The sequence below is a fragment of the Dendrobates tinctorius genome, unplaced genomic scaffold (genome assembly GCF_039654945.1).
Source record: "Dendrobates tinctorius isolate UK_male_01 unplaced genomic scaffold, ASM3965494v1 ptg000019l, whole genome shotgun sequence".
Taxonomy (NCBI): Eukaryota; Metazoa; Chordata; class Amphibia; order Anura; family Dendrobatidae; genus Dendrobates; species Dendrobates tinctorius.
In genome coordinates, this window is record NW_027361687.1 from 70,123,456 (window position 1) to 70,143,156 (window position 19,701).

A 19,701-nucleotide genomic window follows, 5' to 3' on the forward strand; every position below is an offset into this window, starting at 1 on the left:
ATCGCTGGTGCATCACTAAATGTAAAAGGGCCTTAACTCTTTTTTCTTATCTTTCAGGTTACATAGGGGGCTTATCTACAGCATTACAGAATGCTGAAGATAAGCCCCTGATGGTGGTGACCGCAGCTTATAGGGCAAAAATGGGGTGACAGACCCCTTTAATGGTTGGTAGGGGATTAGATAATTATCACTGCAAAATGCAAATAAATTTATAGAATTTATACAATGTGATTTTCTGGATTTTATTTTTGATATTCTATCTCTGAATGTTAAAATTAACCTACCCTTAAAAATATAGACTGTTCATGTCTTTCTCAGTGGGCAAACTTACAAAATCAGCAAGGGATCAAATACTTATTTCCTTCAATATTGCTGTGTGCACCCGCTCTGGATACATATATACTGTATATATGCACACCCCCTTTTCTCATTATAAAGCTGTATATCCCCCTCAGTATACAGCTGTATAATCCCTGTCCTTCCCCTTTCCACTATAGCGCTGTATACCCCTTCTTCCCCCGTTGCAGTATGGAGCTGTATACCTCCCTCCAGTATAAACCTGTATACCCCTTCAGTATAGAGCTGCATATCCTCAATCCAATATAGAGCTGTATCACCCCTCCTTGAATATAAAGCTGTATACCCTCTACTCCCTCCAATATAGAACTGTATATCTCCTCCAATATATAGTTGAAAACCTCCTCCCTCAGTACACAGCTGTCTACCCCTTTCTCCCCCTCAGTATACAGCTGTCTACCCCTTTCTCCCCCTCAGTATACAGCTGTCTTCCCCTTTCTCCCCCTCAGTATACAGCTGTCTACCCCTTTCTCCCCCTCAGTATACAGCTGTCTACCCCTTTCTCCCCCTCAGTATACAGCTGTCTACCCCTTTCTCCCCCTCAGTATACAGCTGTCTACCCCTTTCTCCCCCTCAGTATACAGCTGTCTACCCCTTTCTCCCCCTCAGTATACAGCTGTCTTCCCCTTTCTCCCCCTCAGTATACAGCTGTCTTCCCCTTTCTCCCCCTCAGTATACAGCTGTCTTCCCCTTTCTCCCCCTCAGTATACAGCTGTCTACCCCTTTCTCCCCCTCAGTATACAGCTGTCTACCCCTTTCTCCCCCTCAGTATACAGCTGTCTACCCCTTTCTCCCCCTCAGTATACAGCTGTCTTCCCCTTTCTCCCCCTCAGTATACAGCTGTCTACCCCTTTCTCCCCCTCAGTATACAGCTGTCTACCCCTTTCTCCCCCTCAGTATACAGCTGTCTACCCCTTTCTCCCCCTCAGTATACAGCTGTCTACCCCTTTCTCCCCCTCAGTATACAGCTGTCTTCCCCTTTCTCCCCCTCAGTATACAGCTGTCTTCCCCTTTCTCCCGCTCAGTATACAGCTGTCTTCCCCTTTCTCCCCCTCAGTATACAGCTGTCTACCCCTTTCTCCTCCTCAGTATACAGCTGTCTACCCCTTTCTCCCCCTCAGTATACAGCTGTCTTCCCCTTTCTCCCCCTCAGTATACAGCTGTCTACCCCTTTCTCCCCCTCAGTATACAGCTGTCTACCCCTTTCTCCCCCTCAGTATACAGCTGTCTACCCCTTTCTCCCCCTCAGTATACAGCTGTCTACCCCTTTCTCCCCCTCAGTATACAGCTGTCTACCCCTTTCTCCCCCTCAGTATACAGCTGTCTACCCCTTTCTCCCCCTCAGTATACAGCTGTCTTCCCCTTTCTCCCCCTCAGTACATAGCTGTCTACCCCTTTCTCCCCCTCAGTATACAGCTGTCTTCCCCTTTCTCCCCCTCAGTATACAGCTGTCTACCCCTTTCTCCCCCTCAGTATACAGCTGTCTACCCCTTTCTCCCCCTCAGTATACAGCTGTCTACCCCTTTCTCCCCCTCAGTATACAGCTGTCTACCCCTTTCTCCCCCTCAGTATACAGCTGTCTTCCCCTTTCTCCCCCTCAGTATACAGCTGTCTACCCCTTTCTCCCCCTCAGTATACAGCTGTCTACCCCTTTCTCCCCCTCAGTATACAGCTGTCTACCCCTTTCTCCCCCTCAGTATACAGCTGTCTACCCCTTTCTCCCCCTCAGTATACAGCTGTCTACCCCTTTCTCCCCCTCAGTATACAGCTGTCTTCCCCTTTCTCCCCCTCAGTACATAGCTGTCTACCCCTTTCTCTCGCTCAGTATACAGCTGTCTGCACGCACAGCTCAGACTTTCCCGCCTCCTCCTCTCGGGGTGGCGCGCTGAGGTTGGGGGGCGTGTCCCTCCGCCGCGCGTCCCCGCCTGCTCCTCGGTTATTATTTAGCGCGGCCCCTGGTGCGCGCTCCCGCGTGGTGTCCGCTCTCCGGTGACGCAGACTCGTTGTCGTGTTCCGCCGTGCGGCCTCCGCTTCTCGCTGTCATATCACCTTGCCGTGGTGGTTGTTTCCCCGGTTTCTGTGTTCCCTCATGGCGGACGGCCTGTAGTATCACACACCCCCTGTCCTCTCCTCAGCAGCCGCAGAGCGTTGTGGGGGAATCATGGCGGCCGGCGGAGGCGGCGGGAGCAGTAGGGCCTCTGCCGGGGCCCTGGAGGCCGCTCTGGACAGGAAGATGCAGGGAGTCACCAACACCATGGAGTCCATCCAGAGCCTGTCCTCCTGGTGCATCGAGAACAAGCGGCAGCACGCCACCATCGTGCACTACTGGCTGAAGTGGTTCCGCAGATGTGAGTATGGGCCTGCGGGGGACTACAGGTACCACACTGTCCCGGAGAGCGCAGCACCCACCCCCCCAGAGCCACACTGCCCCGGAGAGTGCAGCACCCCCCCTCCAGTGCCACACTGCCCCGAAGATCGCACCCCCCCCCCCCCAGTGCCACACTGCCCCGGAGAGTGCAGCACCCCCCCCCCAGTGCCACACTGCTCCGCCGGAGAGCGCACCCCCCCCCCCCCCCCCCAGTGCCTCACTGCCCCGGAGAGTGCAGCACCCCCCTCCAGTGCCACACTGCCCTGAAGATCGCACCCCCCCTCCAGTGCCACACTGCCCCGGAGAGTGCAGCACCCCCCCCCAGTGCCACACTGCCCCGGAGAGAGTGCACCCCCCCCCCAGTGCCACACTGCCCCGGAGAGAGTGCCCCCCCCCCAGCCCCCCCAGTGCCACACTGCCCCGGAGAGAGTGCCCCCCCCCCAGTGCCACACTGCCCCGGAGAGAGTGCCCCCCCCCCAGTGCCACACTGCCCCGGAGAGAGTGCCCCCCCCCCCAGTGCCACACTGCCCCGGAGAGAGTGCCCCCCCCCCCAGTGCCACACTGCCCCGGAGAGAGTGCCCCCCCCCCCAGTGCCACACTGCCCCGGAGAGAGTGCCCCCCCCCCCCAGTGCCACACTGCCCCGGAGAGAGTGCCCCCCCCCCCCCAGTGCCACACTGCCCCGGAGAGAGTGCCCCCCCCCCCAGTGCCACACTGCCCCGGAGAGAGTGCCCCCCCCCCCAGTGCCACACTGCCCCGGAGAGAGTGCCCCCCCCCCCAGTGCCACACTGCCCCGGAGAGAGTGCCCCCCCCCCCCAGTGCCACACTGCCCCGGAGAGAGTGCCCCCCCCCCCAGTGCCACACTGCCCCGGAGAGAGTGCCCCCCCCCCCCAGTGCCACACTGCCCCGGAGAGAGTGCCCCCCCCCCCAGTGCCACACTGCCCCGGAGAGAGTGCCCCCCCCCCCAGTGCCACACTGCCCCGGAGAGAGTGCCCCCCCCCCCAGTGCCACACTGCCCCGGAGAGAGTGCCCCCCCCCCCCCAGTGCCACACTGCCCCGGAGAGAGTGCCCCCCCCCCCCCAGTGCCACACTGCCCCGGAGAGAGTGCCCCCCCCCCCAGTGCCACACTGCCCCGGAGAGAGTGCCCCCCCCCCCAGTGCCACACTGCCCCGGAGAGAGTGCCCCCCCCCCCAGTGCCACACTGCCCCGGAGAGAGTGCCCCCCCCCCCAGTGCCACACTGCCCCGGAGAGAGTGCCCCCCCCCCCAGTGCCACACTGCCCCGGAGAGAGTGCCCCCCCCCCCAGTGCCACACTGCCCCGGAGAGAGTGCCCCCCCCCCCAGTGCCACACTGCCCCGGAGAGCACATCACCCCCCCCAGTGCCACACTGCCCCGGAGAGCACATCACCCCCCCCCCCCCGTGCCACACTGCCCCAGAGAGCGCAGAACCCCCCCCCCCCCCAGTGCCACACTGCTCCGCCGGAGAGCGCACCCCCCCCCCCAGTGCCACACTGCCCCGGAGAGTGCAGCACCCCCCTCCAGTGCCACACTGCCCTGAAGATCGCACCCCCCCTCCAGTGCCACACTGCCCCGGAGAGTGCAGCACCCCCCCCCAGTGCCACACTGCCCCGGAGAGAGTGCACCCCCCCCCCAGTGCCACACTGCCCCGGAGAGAGTGCCCCCCCCCCAGCCCCCCCAGTGCCACACTGCCCCGGAGAGAGTGCCCCCCCCCCAGTGCCACACTGCCCCGGAGAGAGTGCCCCCCCCCCCCAGTGCCACACTGCCCCGGAGAGAGTGCCCCCCCCCCCCAGTGCCACACTGCCCCGGAGAGAGTGCCCCCCCCCCCAGTGCCACACTGCCCCGGAGAGAGTGCCCCCCCCCCCAGTGCCACACTGCCCCGGAGAGAGTGCCCCCCCCCCCCAGTGCCACACTGCCCCGGAGAGAGTGCCCCCCCCCCCCAGTGCCACACTGCCCCGGAGAGAGTGCCCCCCCCCCCAGTGCCACACTGCCCCGGAGAGAGTGCCCCCCCCCCCCAGTGCCACACTGCCCCGGAGAGCACATCACCCCCCCCCCCGTGCCACACTGCCCCAGAGAGCGCAGAACCCCCCCCCCCCCCAGTGCCACACTGCCCCGGAGAGCGCAGCACGAAGAACCCCCCCCCCCCCCCCCAGAGCCACACTGCCCCGGGGAGCACATCACCCCCCCCCGTGCCACACTGCCCCAGAGAGCACAACACCAACCCCCCCCCCCCAGTGCCACACTGCCCTGGAGAGCGCAGCACCCCCCTCAGTGCCACACTGCCCCGGAGAGGGCAGCACCCACCCCCCCAGAGCCACACTGCCCCGGGAAGCACATCACCCCCCCCCCCCCCCCCCCAGAGCCACACTGCCCCGGGAAGCACATCACCCCCCCCCACACACACACACACACTGCCCCAGAGAGCGCAGCACCCCCCCCCCTCAGTGCCACACTGCTCCGGAGAGCGCAGCACCCCCCCCCAGAGCCACACTGCCCCGGGAAGCACATCACCCCCCCCAGTGCCACACTGCCCCAGAGAGCGCAGCACCCCCCCCCCCCAGTGCCACACTTCCCCAGAGAGCGCAGCACCCCCCCCCAGTGCCACACTGCCCCAGAGAGCGCAGCACCCCCCATCCCCCCCAGAGAGCCACACTGCCCCGGGGAGCACATCACCCCCCCCCTCCCCCCCCCCAAGTGCCACTCTGCCCCGGAGAGAGTGCACCCCCCAGTGCCATGCTGCCCTGGAGAGTGCAGCACCCCCCCCCCCCAGTGCCATACTGCCCCAGAGAGCACATCACCCCCCCCCCCCCCCAGTGCCACCCTGCCCCGGAGGGCGCAGCACCCCCACCCCCCCAGTGCCACCCTGCCCCGGAGAGCGCAGCACCCCCCCCCCCCCAGTGCCACACTGCCCCGGGAAGCACACCCCCCCCCCCCCAGTGCCACACTGCCCCGGAGAGCGCAGCCCCCCCAGTGCCACACTGCCCCGGAGAACGCAGCACCCCCCCCCCCCGTGCCACATGCCACACTGCCCCGGAGAGCGCAGCCCCCCCCCCCCAGTGCCACACTGCCCCGGAGAACGCAGCACCCCTCCCCCCTCCCGTGCCACACTGCCCCGGAGGGCGCAGCACCCATCGTGCCACACCGCCCCGGAGAGCGCAGCACCCCCCCCCCCAGTGCCACACTGCCCCGGAGAGTGCAGCACCCCTCCCAGTGCCACACTGCCCTGGAGAGCACAGCATCGCCCCCCAGTGCCACACTGCCCCGGAGAGCGCAGCACCCCCCCAGTGCCACACTGCCCCGGAGAGCACACCCCTCCCCCCCCCCCCCCCCCAGTGCCATACTGCCCCGGAGAGCGCGGCACCCCCCCCCCCCCCCCCCAGTGCCATACTGCCCCGGAGAGCGCGGCAACCCCCCCCCCATGCCACACTGCTCCGGAGAGCGCAGCAACTCCCCCCCGTGCCACACTGCCCGGAGATCGCAGTATCCCACGCCCCAGTGCCACACTGCCCCAGAGCGCAGCACCCCCTGGAGAGTGCAGCCCTCCCCCTGTGCCACAATGCCCAGGGGAGCGCCGCAGCATCCCCCCACCCAGTGCCACACTGCCCCAGAGAGCGCAGCCCCCCCCCCAGGTGCAACACTGCCCTGGAGAACGCAGACCCCCCCCTAAAGTGCCGCATTGCCCCGGAGAGCGCAGTTCCCCCCCCCCCCCCCCCCCCCCCAAGTGCCTCACTGCCCCGGAGAGCGCAGCCACCCCACACTGTACTGTAGAGCGCGGGCCCCAAGTTCGTTCCACGCTGACCTGTGCAATGGAAGGTATGGGATTGCAAGTCCCAGTGTATCCCGCACCTCACTTTTATATGGAAAGTGCAGGACTACAAGTCTCACTGTACCAGGTCGTCGGGTTCTCATAGTACAATAGCACTCGGCATGAACTTCTAGAAAAGTGATGGACTACAAGTCCCAACACGGTTTACCCCTAATATCATTACATGCTGTGGTACACTATGCCTGTAGTAAGTGACCAGCCATGACTCTCCTGATTGGAGCCTCATAGAGACATGCTCTGATCGAAAGACCTGTGGCCTGTTCGTCCATCCTCCGACCGATGTGCACAGATGTCTGATTGAGCCGTATCTGAGCCTATGGGCATTGTTGGGCGGATGGAGGAAAACTCCTATCCTGGGCAGTGTATATCCGTCACATGCTGTCGTTGCTAACAGCATCTAAGGTGGTTTGAGGCCAGTTGGTGCAGTAATTTTCTCCTTTTGCATTGTTTCATGGTTGGCTATTTTTGACATGTGGATAACCCTTCACCTTCAGTGTAATGGTTAGCAGGGAGCAGGGATATGCTGCTGTGGATCTTTGTGGTCTTCTTTGGCTTAGATCTCTTTCCACAGTCCTGCAGGGCTTGAGGGCAGCAGTAAATGAGAGCTGAATGCGGGAAAATATCAGGAAAACTATTTTCAAAAAACTTGAAAATAGTACACGGAAAGGAGTCATGCAAAGCCATCAAGCTCCAGCATGACTCCCAGGTCCGGGCTGCTTTTGCAAAATGCTGGGGGGGGTGGTGGTGGTCTTCTCCGACTCTTGTATGCCATTATAGGGTTTGAGCCGACTTTCCACGTGACTTGCTAGTTTTGCCTCCATATCTGGCATGCTGCATCTGATCAGTGACTGTGGCGTTAACCACTGCAACCAATGATTATCTGCCGAGGTTACCTAGTCTTGTAATGGCAACAGGATGTATGATGATGTACTTTCTGTTGTGATTATTTATAGACAGGTGACCTCTGCAGCCAATCAGTGAATGCAATGGTTACGTTTATTTACCCAGTGATTGACTGGAAGAGTTTTGTACAGACAGTGTGTGAGCTTCAGTTTTCTGGGGATTTTTTGTTGGTGATGGCCAAGAGGTGAGGTGTTTGGTAGCCAACTGTGAGCAGAGCTGTGTTTGCAATAGTTAGTTCATTTGCTCAGCCTGATCTGTTCTTGAGACACCCCGAGGTTCACATGTGTTTTCTGACATAAGCGTATCATACGTATATCTAAGTCCATCTGAATTTAGACATGTACATCCCTTTTTTGTCAATATACTGTTTTTTTTTGTAATATTTTGTTTTTACTGGTGGTATCACCACAATTTGTCGCAGACCCATAATGTATGCAATAGTAAGGCATGTGGCTGCAGTGTGAGCGTACTGCCCAGATTAGGGGATGGCCTGGAGCTCTGCAATGGGGGTAGGAAGGGGAGAGTAGTTACCTTTTGTTGTTGTTTTCCTCTGAATACTTGATTTTGGAGGAGAAACTCCCTGGTTTTTAAGCTGGATTTTAGAGACTTTCTGCTCATTTCCTGCTACAAAAGTTTGGCCCATTTGTTTTGCTTGTTTTATTTTTCCTTCTGCGAGGAGTGTTAAATATTTGTACTTTTGTTTGCTGACCACGGTTGTCTGTTATGGATTTCTAACTTCTATAGTTTTATGGTCTATCCAGCATTACCAATATACTATTGCAGGGTTCCCCAACTCCAGTCCTCAAGACCCGCCAACAGATCATGTTTTCAGGATTTCCTTTGTATTGCACAGGCAATATCACCTGAGCAATTCTAAGGAAATCCTGAAAACATGATCTGTTGGTGGGCCTTGAGGACTGGAGATGGGGAACCCTGCACTAGTGTATACCATGCTGAAATTTCCACATTCGTGCCTGGATGTTTGCAGATTCTTTACTCCAGAGATCAGGAATGATCTGTTGGGCCACCTGTAACGGTACCCTTACACACTGCAATATCGCTAGCAATATCGCTGTAAAGTCACCGATTTTGTGATGTTGCAGCGATATTGCTAGCGATATCGCTGCATGTGATACTTGCCTCCGACCGGCTCCCCCGCTGCTCATCGTTAGTCGCGCGAGAACGTCCTGGACCATTCCTCGTCGGCCACTTCCTGCTGTGCTTCCTGTGGCGCCGAAGAGCGAGGCGTGGACGCGGGCGGGAGGACTCCAGGATCGCCGCGTCTGACAGGTAAGTAGCGACCGCCGACCGCTGTGATGTCGCTGGTGAGATCTGCCTGTGTGGCAGCTCACTAGCGACCACTTAGCGATGCACCAGCGATCCATATCATTGTTGGGATCGCTGGTGCATCGCTAAGTGTAACGGTACCCTTAGTCAGCGTCTGATCCAGTAGAGCTGAGAGATATGACTGGAGATGTTGGAATTGTAGCACAGATGTCTGGGTCCAATCGCCGGGACGGAGAGGAAGTACGGTAATTCTCACCTGAAGTGTTATATAAAGTTGGGGTCTGTCTTCGAGAGCACTCCTGCTCCCTTCTTTGGGCATATCTTCTGCCAGTACCTAGAGCAGTTAGTCTTCGTAGGATCCAAAGATTCCCTGAGATCAGTTTGTATTTATGATTTTGACTCTAGAAGGTTTAAGATTTTTTTTTTTTTCTGCATCATGGAAACCTTTTGTGAAAGTGTATCCTGCATGCAACTTAATATGTATTGAAATGATTGGCTGGCTGATTTTTAACCAGTTCCTAGGATCCAACAGTATAAAACAAAAAGGATACATTAAAGGGCTTGTCCGGGCTTTTCACATAATCTCAGTACATATCTGAGCTGCAGAATTATGACAGTAAGTAATTTACTTTCTGTCACTAGTTTGCACAGTTTTCTAGATATTCTGAACAGAACGTCCAAGAGGGGTGTGTTATGGCATTGAAATGAGAACTAGTCGTAACCTCCTACTCTACTCCAAACATGCCCTCTATAGCAGTGGTCCCCAACCTTTTTTGCACCAGGGACTGGTTTCAAGCAAGACCATTCTTCCATGGCTCGGCAGGGCGGGGATGGAGGTGTGGCAGGGGCGTGGCTTTGGTCATAAGGGGTCGGGGCTATGGACGCAGCTGTAGTTTAGCAGTGCATACTTATCATTTAATTATAACATTTATAATGTGACTCAACTCACCATAGGTTTTGAATGAGTGGGAGCACCTGGCTTGTGTCTCTGTTTCAGTGGGAGTACTGGGCTACTTCTACTGATGACCGTCACTGCTAATGATGATTGGAACCTACAAGGAAATGGAGCATTGAGCACTTAGAAAAAATTGTACTGGAGTACTGTACATGCTGATTATTTTCTAATCAGAAAATGTATGTGTGTTTCCCCCCGTCCTCTCCAGCTTTGTGTGGCTCCCCCTGTTGTATGCATGGCTCCCCTGTCCCATCCTTGTATACATGGCTCTGCTCACATGCTCCCATCCTGTATATATGGCTCCCACTCTCCATCCCATGTATTTATGGCTCCGCTCCCACTCTCCATCCCATGTATTTATGGCTCCGCTCCCACTCTCCCTCCCTTATTTATGGCTCCACTCCCACTCTCCCTCCCTTATTTATGACTCCGCTCCCACTCTCCCTCCCTTGTATTTATGGCTCCGTTCCCACTCTCCATCCCGTGTATTTATGGCTCCGCTCCCACTCTCCATCCCGTGTATTTATGGCTCCGCTCCCACTCTCCATCCCGTGTATTTATGGCTCCGCTCCCACTCTCCATCCCGTGTATTTATGGCTCCGCTCCCACTCTCCATCCCGTGTATTTATGGCTCCGCTCCCACTCTCCATCCCGTGTATTTATGGCTCCGCTCCCACTCTCCATCCCGGGTATTTATGGCTCCGCTCCCACTCTCCATCCCGTGTATTTATGGCTCCGCTCCCACTCTCCATCCCGTGTATTTATGGCTCCGCTCCCACTCTCCATCCCGTGTATTTATGGCTCCGCTCCCACTCTCCATCCCGTGTATTTATGGCTCCGCTCCCACTCTCCATCCCGTGTATTTATGGCTCCGCTCCCACTCTCCATCCCGTGTATTTATGGCTCCGCTCCCACTCTCCATCCCGTGTATATATGGCTCCGCTCGGCTCCCCCATCATACTTGCCCCTCACGTCGCTGTCGCTGAACTTCCTTCCCGTCGCTGCACGTCCCTGCATTTCGCAGCGCTTCAGCTTCTTCCTGAGCGGAGCGGTCACGTGCTACCGCTCATTAAGGTCCATGAATATGGACGCCACGCCTATGGGAGATGAGTGGCGTCAATATTCATGACCTTAAATGAGCAGTAGCATGTGACCGCACAGCGCTGGATGAAGCCGCCGACAGGGACCGCGGCCAGTGGCGTAGCAACTGTTTGTGGCGCCCGGGGCGGTCGAAAAATTTGCTGCCCCTTTGGTCGTTGATAATCCGGAAGCATCCGAAGAGCACACATCATTGCCTGCTCCGTCACCCCATCACTCCCATCACTGCCTTCTCCCCATCACCCCCATCCTTGCCTGCTCCATCACCAAATCATTGGCTTCACCCCATCACTCCCTTCTCCCCATCATTGCCTTCTCCCTCACCCCATCACTGCCGTCTCTCCATCACTCCCATCATTGCCTTCTCCCCATCACTCCCATGATCCTATCAATGCCTTCTCTCCATCACCCCCCCTCATGGCCTTCTCCCATCACCCCCTCATGGCCTTCTCCCATCACCCCCTCATGGCCTTCTCCCATCACCCCCTCATGGCCTTCTCCCATCACCCCCGGCATCATGGCCTTCTCCCATCACCCCAGGCATCATGGCCTTCTCCCATCACCCCAGGCATCATGGCCTTCTCCCATCACCCCAGGCATCATGGCCTTCTCCCATCACCCCAGGCATCATGGCCTTCTCCCATCACCCCAGGCATCATGGCCTTCTCCCATCACCCCAGGCATCATGGCCTTCTCCCATCACCCCAGGCATCATGGCCTTCTCCCATCACCCCAGGCATCATGGCCTTCTCCCATCACCCCAGGCATCATGGCCTTCTCCCATCACCCCAGGCATCATGGCCTTCTCCCATCACCCCAGGCATCATGGCCTTCTCCCATCACCCCAGGCATCATGGCCTTCTCCCATCACCCCAGGCATCATGGCCTTCTCCCATCACCCCAGGCATCATGGCCTTCTCCCATCACCCCAGGCATCATGGCCTTCTCCCATCACCCCAGGCATCATGGCCTTCTCCCATCACCCCAGGCATCATGGCCTTCTCCCATCACCCCAGGCATCATGGCCTTCTCCCATCACCCCAGGCATCATGGCCTTCTCCCATCACCCCAGGCATCATGGCCTTCTCCCATCACCCCAGGCATCATGGCCTTCTCCCATCACCCCAGGCATCATGGCCTTCTCTCCATCACGGTCTTCTCCTCATGTCACCATCTCCTCCAGGGCCAGGCTAACCTACACAGACAAACACACACACATACACACACACACACATTATATATACACACACAGACACCACCTCTCTCCTCTCACCTGTCCGCAGCATTGCCCACGCTTCCTTGCTCTGACACAGCAGCGGCCACTGAATAATGACGTCATTCAGCGGCGCGCTCCTCTCTGTCAGTCAGAGACAGGAAGCGCGGGCGGCGGGCAGGAAGCTGGACGGGTCCTTGCAGCTCCGCTCCTGCTATTCCCTCTTGCAGGCAGCGGAGCTGCTTGGATCACTCCCTGGCCGCCGCTACACATGAGGGCAATCTAGGAATTGCTGCCGCCTGGAGCGGACCGCCCCCCCCACGCTACGCAACTGACCGCGGCTAGGAGAATCAGATGCTGCACCGCCCCTGGCTCCCCTTGTGTCCGCGGACCGGCAAGGGCACTGCAGCGGCCCGGTGCTGGGCCGCAGACCGGCGGTTGGGGACCCCTGCTCTATAGCAACAACCCCAACCTCCATAGCTATAGGCTCTCCCCGTCCACATGAAGAAACCCTCATCACACAGTAACAAATCCTCCCCCTCTAGCAGCCTCACTGCAGAGAGCAGCTGCTTCTCCCCCAGACATGCTGAACAGTGACCTATGGAAAGTGAAACTAGTGAGGAGGGAAAATCGTCCTGTATTCTGGGCCGCTCCATGATTACAATACATAACTCATTATCAGTAATTCCTTCCCTCACTGTCCCAGGCTGCTGGTAGCAGTGAGAACAGACTGTGTGATGGCCAGTGATGGGGGGTCTGCAGCTTCTAATCTGCACAGGGGATGGCAGTCACTGATTGTAATCTGTTGTGTGACAAAGCCTCTGCTGTGTGAATGAGACAGCTCTGTGTCACTGATGTCTTCACACAGCAGCAGATTTGGTGCCGTGTATGTGTGAGCACTGTGTCTCTAATGACACAAATAATGATGGGAGCAGCCTGTCCCTGAATACAGGACGATTTTCCCTCCTCACTAGTTTCACTTTCCATAGAACACTGTTCAGCATGTGTCTGGGGGAGGAGCAGCTCTCTGCAGTGAGGCTGCTAGAGGGGGAGGATTTGTTACTGTGTGATGAGGGCTTCTTCATGTGGACGGGGAGGGCCTGTAGCTATGTAGGGTCGGGTTGTTGCTATAGAGGGCATGTTTGGAGTAGAGTAGGAAGTTACTACTAGTTCTCATTTCAGTGCCATAAACCCCCCCCCCCCCCTTCGACGTTCTGTTCAGAATGTCTAGAAAACCGTGCAAACTAGTGACAGAAAGTAAATTACTTATTGTCATAATTCTGCAGCCCAGATATGTACGGAGATTATGTGAAAAGCCCGGACAACCCCTTTAAGGCTACGTTCCCACCATGAGCTTTTGGTGCTTTTTTTGAAGCTGCGTGTTTTTGGCACTGTCAAAAACTGTCTTGCACTTCCATCAAAGTGGATAGGATTCATAGAAATCTCATGCCCACTGTGCTTTTGAACACTGTGTAAACTCACTTGTCATTTTTCAAACCCACAGCATGTCCATTTCATTTGCGGGTACGCTGTTTTCTGTGTTTTCTCCATAGACTTGCATTAGGTGTGGAAATTCCATGGGTAAATAACGCACCTGTGTTTTTAGTGTGTTTCCGAAGAGATCACCCTGATACCTTGGTCGAAAGACCCAAAAAATGCTTGTAGTCTGCCCCTAAGTATGTCAATGTTTTGTCAAAGCCAAAAAAAAAAGTATCAAAAACAATGCAGCTTTATTTACAGCATAAGAGATAAAAACTCATTGTAAAATACGCCAGTAGTATAGCTTATTAATTACACTGGTCAACAGCATTTTTGGTGCCAAAGATATTTCATCGAATTTAGGGTATTTTTGGGGTGCTGATTCTGAATATGTCATCAGTTTTGCCAGATTGGCTCAAGTTTTTGAGATTTTTGGTATCTTATTTATAGCACTTGTTGGTAAATGCGACGCATCATCTCATTAATTTCTTTGGATTAGTACTTGAACTGAGCAGTTCTCAATATAGTTTTGTGTTAATTAGTGTTCTAAAAGTTTGTTCATAGCTTGATTTTTGCACTAACTTTATGTTGTTGTCTGTTTTCCAGTGAAAAGCATGAACTCATCAAGAAGAAGTTGTCTTAACGATCCAGACTCATTCTGTTACATTTGTGGTGAATACACACTGCCAAAACATAGAAGAAACATAACAGACTTCGTAAAAAAAGTGTATTTTGCCTATTTTGGGGTTATGCTTGGGGACCAAGACAAGTTTTGGGCACCACACATAGTGTGCAAAGCATGTATCGAATTATTACGAAAATGGAGCAAAGGACAAAGAAAAAGCTTCAAATTTGGTGTTCCAATGGTGTGGAGAGAGCCAAAAAATCATCATGATGACTGTTATTTATGGTAAACACAGGTACAGGCACATCTTCACAATGAGGGACAGGCCTTCTTGCAGATTCCATGTTACTCCCATTTTCGTTTCTTATGCTTATTGAATCCTTGCACTTGCACTGCACAGAAATAACAGTCATCATGATGATTTTTTGGCTCTCTCCACACCATTGGAACACCAAATTTGAAGCTTTTTCTTTGTCCTTTGCTCCATTTTCGTAATAATTCGATACATGCTTTGCACACTATGTGTGGTGCCCAAAACTTGTCTTGGTCCCCAAGCATAACCCCAAAATAGGCAAAATACACTTTTTTTACGAAGTGTGTTATGTTTCTTCTATGTTTTGGCAGTGTATATTCACCACAAATGTAACAGAATGAGTCTGGATCGTTAAGACAACTTCTTCATGATGAGTTCATGCTTTTCACTGGAAAACAGACAACAACATAAAGTTAGTGCAAAAATCAAGCTATGAACAAACTTTTAGAACACTAATTAACACAAAACTATATTGAGAACTGCTCAGTTCAAGTACTAATCCAAAGAAATTAATGAGATGATGCGTCGCATTTACCAACAAGTGCTATAAATAAGATACCAAAAATCTCAAAAACTTGAGCCAATCTGGCAAAACTGATGACATATTCAGAATCAGCACCCCAAAAATACCCCAAATTCATTAAAATATTTTGGACACCAGAAAAAAAATTTTTTTTCGTTGACCTGTGTTATGAGATGCATAAATGGTGCACAAATTCACCAACATCAAAAACGCACCAAAAGCTCATCGTGGGAGCATAGCCTTATTGCCACATGAAGTATAAAGCAGCTTTATTGTATACCTTGATTAAAGGCAACCTGTCGCACGAATCTGAGAACCTGTCACTCGACTTGGGAGCCTGGCTGCACGATTTGCAGGATTTCAGTTGGGTTTGTTTTTGTCCCTGAAACGCTCTAGTGCTAGTCCATAATCATAGGGAGAGATGTTACAGGTTCTGTGCCGCCCCTGGTCGGCTCCTATCTGCCCAGCTCCAGATAATTGATAAACCCCTCCTATGTGTATATGTGGGGAGACCTGCCAATCACCTGGCGTGATGTTGGGAAAAACAGCCATGGAACAGCTCTCCATATAATCCCCTGCTAGAGCCTTTCATGAAAAAAACATACCTAGCTGCAGTTGGTTCCTTTTATCCTGTTGACAGGATGTTATGTAATCTGAGAGCAGCACGGTGAAGACCATGATACCCAGCAATGTCACTTACTGGGCTGTTTGCTGTAATTTTGATAGATTCACGGTCTTCTCTGCTGCAGATCTAGCAGAGCTCAGAATGCTGACCCTCTTTATAACCCTGCCCACATCACTGATTGGCAGCTTTTTGTGCACACGCTGCTTAGGGCAGAAAGCTGCTGATCAATCCTTGGAGTGTGGCTAGACCAAGAGGCATGAGAACACCAGTCCTATAGTGATCTGTTGATATTGCACTGATTTATTTTTGGCTAGTAAGTGACACATCGCTAGAATCATGGTCTCCGCCTTTACATCATTTTGCTCTCAGAATAGATGGCAAAATTCTGTTGATGGATACCTGTTATTTTTTGATTACTGCTCATGTAGTTCTTTTGCACAATCTTGTCTGCAATAATAGTTGAACCAGGGCTATGCAGTCGGTAAGCCAAACTACCGACGACTCAATTTCCCTTATTCCCATCTCTACAGAATTGGTGACTACTGAGCATTTAAATAAAGTGCAGCACAGATTCATCTTCATTAAAAGCCCAGATCCTCAGATCTGGAACAGACATAGGACATTTCACAACTGTCCCAAATTCTTATGAAAACATTTACAGCACATCCTGGATTGTACTGCTGTATCCAATGTATTATACAATTTAGCAGTCGGTCCATTTCATTCAGGTTCCTACCAAAATGGACACAGATTCCTACTCCACAACTTCAACTCCATTGCCCTGAGGGGAACAAATAAGTGTTGTTCAGCGCCACCCTTATGGCAGAGCTGGCATAGGACATTGGGATGCTACTAGCATCCTTTTCAGAGTAGAAGAGCCTGTCATTCATGCGTAGCCTGGGTTATCTGGATGCCATTATCCTGCCCAACAGGTTGTAGCATCATTTCACATTCTCTCTGTTGGAGAATTGGGTCTCTGAGCACCCCTATAATATGAAAGCAAAAAGTATGGGACAGTTAGAAGGCGGAGATGATGAATTGGATTTGCCTAGCCCTGGCCTGGGCGTCCATCCCTTCTTGACAGCTGGTCTTTAGTTCTGCACGTTGCATTCCGTTCCCTCACGAAGTCCTGTGCTGTCGCGACACCGTGGCGCCTAGTAAGGCCAGGTTCACATAGTGTTAATGCAGTCCGTTCAACTCATAGCGTTGACGGGCTGCGTTAATGCTACTGCCTAATAATGAGTGCGTTATGCGATCCTGCTAGCGCAGATGCTTCATCTGCGCTAGCAGTGACGGACCCTTGGCCGCTGCAGACAACGTCCGAAGGTCCGTCACAGAATGACGGTACATTGCTGAGGCTAGGTTCACATTGCATTATTGCAGTCCGCTCAACGCATAGCGTTGGCGGACTGTCTAAAACGCTACTTCTGATCTGTGATCGCGTTATTCGATCCTGCTAGTACAGATGCCTCACCTGCGCTAGCTGTGACTGACCCTCCGACGCTGCAGCCCGCGTCCGAGGGTCCGTCACAGAATGACGGCACATTGCTAACGCATGCCAATTATGTCATGCGTTAGCGATGCGCTTGTCTATAGAAGTCTATGGGTGCGTTAACGCATCCGTTAGATAGCGTTAATGCTGCTATGTAGCGGATGCATTAAACGTACACCATTAACGCAATGTGAGCCCAGCCTAATTAACGCATGCCGATTATGGGCGATGCGTTCATCTATTGCAGTCTATGGGTGCGTTAACGCATCTGTTACATGGCGTTAATGCTATGTAATGGATGCGTTAAACGCACCCCCTAAACGCAATGTGAACCCAGCCTAAGAAGCCAAGGTACCCGGGATGCCTTATGGAGAAGTGAAGATGACCTGCAAAGTAGGACCAGATTGGATGCCGGATCAAATCCTTGCAAATCCAGTTGCACACCTCTAAAAGATGGGTGTTTGACCATGATTTGTGACCTGACTTCATGTCTCCTGATCCAAAGTCAGCAACCTTGTTGAATAGAGTACAAGATGTGAGCCCTGCGATCAGTCCCGAAGTCATGGACCGTACTCTTTCATGAACGTCTGAATTTGGGCTAAAGTGTTTTCTCTGTGGCTACATTAGTCACTAGGAAATGGTACTGAGGTCTTACTGCAGCAGAGCTGTTAACCTTAACTACACAAGTTCTTTTGACTGCTGTTTTGGCCTTCAGGGAGTTTAAATGGGCACAAATGATAGTGTTGAAGATGCTTGCATTTCTTTTCTTGGTGGCATCAGGTGCCAGGATAGCAATTTACGCAGTTAATGATAATGCATCTTATAGGCTGTTGTAGAACTATCCTTTTTTCTGTTTTCTTCCTATATTTTAAGGGGTGGTCCAGCAACCGCTCAGAATGGTGTATAAAAATAGAAAAAGGTATTACTGATCCACTGCTGCTCCCCACATGATGCTACCCTTACCTGCTCTACTTCAGTGGTGACGACACAAACTTAACTGCTGCAGACAATCACTGGTTGCGTTAGATCATGGCTGTGGTCACGTATGTTTGGCAGCATCTGAATCCGAGTGGCTGGGAATCTATTTTGTTAGCATGCTTCCTTTTTGTTTTTGCATTTTGCTTATGTCTTGTGTAGTAGAGCTGTGTGTATAATGTGTGGGGTGCTAGTACAGGTGTTGGAGCACCCAAGGAAATCGCCCTTTCTGTAGTAACTATCCAAAAGTGTCTGTTTTGGGCTTGTAGGAGGGCTGTGGGTCTATCGAAGCAGGCCATTAAAAGATCGCTGATAAGCGTTGAATTGGCGGCCATTCATTGCTTTGATTCACACTTGTTTTTTGCATGTCTGAACAGCAGATTGAGGCTCTTGACATGACATTTGCTTTATTCATTGAAGGTATACACTGCATTGTGGGCTGCATGGCAGATTTACATCCAGCTTTATGCAGGAGGACTAGGCTGTGTCCTGGGTTCCCATAGAAGTGAATGGAGGCAGCCATTTGGCCACTTCTCCAGTCATTATTCTCCACATGGTGTGGTGGATGCTTTGACGCTGGATGGAGGTTAAAGGACCTGCATTGTTCAAATGGGTGCAGGTCCCAGAGGTGTTCAAAGTGGTAATGCTTGTTTTAAGGAGGTGAATCCTCATGCTGTGGAATTGCTGCAGTCTCCTACTGTATTGGACATGATGTAATATCTAGGCCTCTTATGTGGATATAATAGAAGTGCACTTGCAGTGAGTGTTTTGCTGAAGAATTTAGCTGGCCGAATAAGACTTGGGGCCCAATTTCATTTGTACCTATTTTTTGTCTATTTTCTACTTGTTTGTGGTTTTTGCAGCACAACTATCTGTGGCGGATTAATTGTTTGCAGCTTATTAATAAGTCGCAATTGTATGAAAGTTTCTCCCTGCATTTTTTTTTTTTTTTTTTTGCACAGATGTTAGTTGCTTTTCACATTTTAACCCCTTCCTGACATCAGACGTACTATCCCGTCCATGGGACCCGGGCCTCTATGCCCATGGACGGGATAGTACGTCTACCGCTGATCGCGGCCGGGTGTCAGCTGATTATCACAGCTGACACCCGGCACAATGAGTCAGGGGCGGTCACGGACCGCCCCCGACACGTTAACCCCTTGCACACCGCGATCAAACATGATCGCGGTGTACCGGGGGTTAAAGGGAAGCATCGGCAGGGAGGGGGCTCCCTCCGTGCTTCCCTGAGCCCCCCACGGCAGCGCAATGTGCAGCGCTGCTGCGGGGGGCTCCTTTCCTGCAGGCCCCCGAATCCAAGATGGCGACGGGGGCCTTCGGGGGCCTGCAGGAATCTGGCTTCCTCAGTGCCTGCAAAGCGCAGGCATGAGGAAGCCTTCTGCACTGCCTGTGACAGATCGCTGATCTGTCACAGTGATCTGTGATGTGACAGATCAGCGATCTGTCACAGGGCAGTGATGTCCCACCTGGGACTATTTAAGTTAAAAAAAAATAAAAAAAAGTGTTAAAATAAACATAAAAGTACACAATAAAAGTACACATATTAGGTATCGCCGCGTCCGTAACGACCCGCCTTATAAAACTGTCCCATTAGTTAACCCCTTTAGAGAACCCCTTAAAAAATTAAAA

The 19,701-nt window shown here is 53.3% G+C and overlaps 1 protein-coding gene across 1 annotated transcript in view; it reads left to right on the plus strand.

The window, feature by feature from the left end:
• Positions 1-2,285: 2,285 nt before the first annotated feature.
• Positions 2,286-19,701, plus strand: part of RPRD2 (regulation of nuclear pre-mRNA domain containing 2) — a 105,739-nt gene continuing 88,323 nt past the window's right edge. Inside the window, exon 1 of the mRNA XM_073567222.1 lies at positions 2,286-2,705. Coding sequence (XP_073423323.1) covers positions 2,519-2,705 — 187 coding nt within the window. The 5' untranslated portion in view covers positions 2,286-2,518. The remainder of the gene's footprint in view (positions 2,706-19,701) is intronic.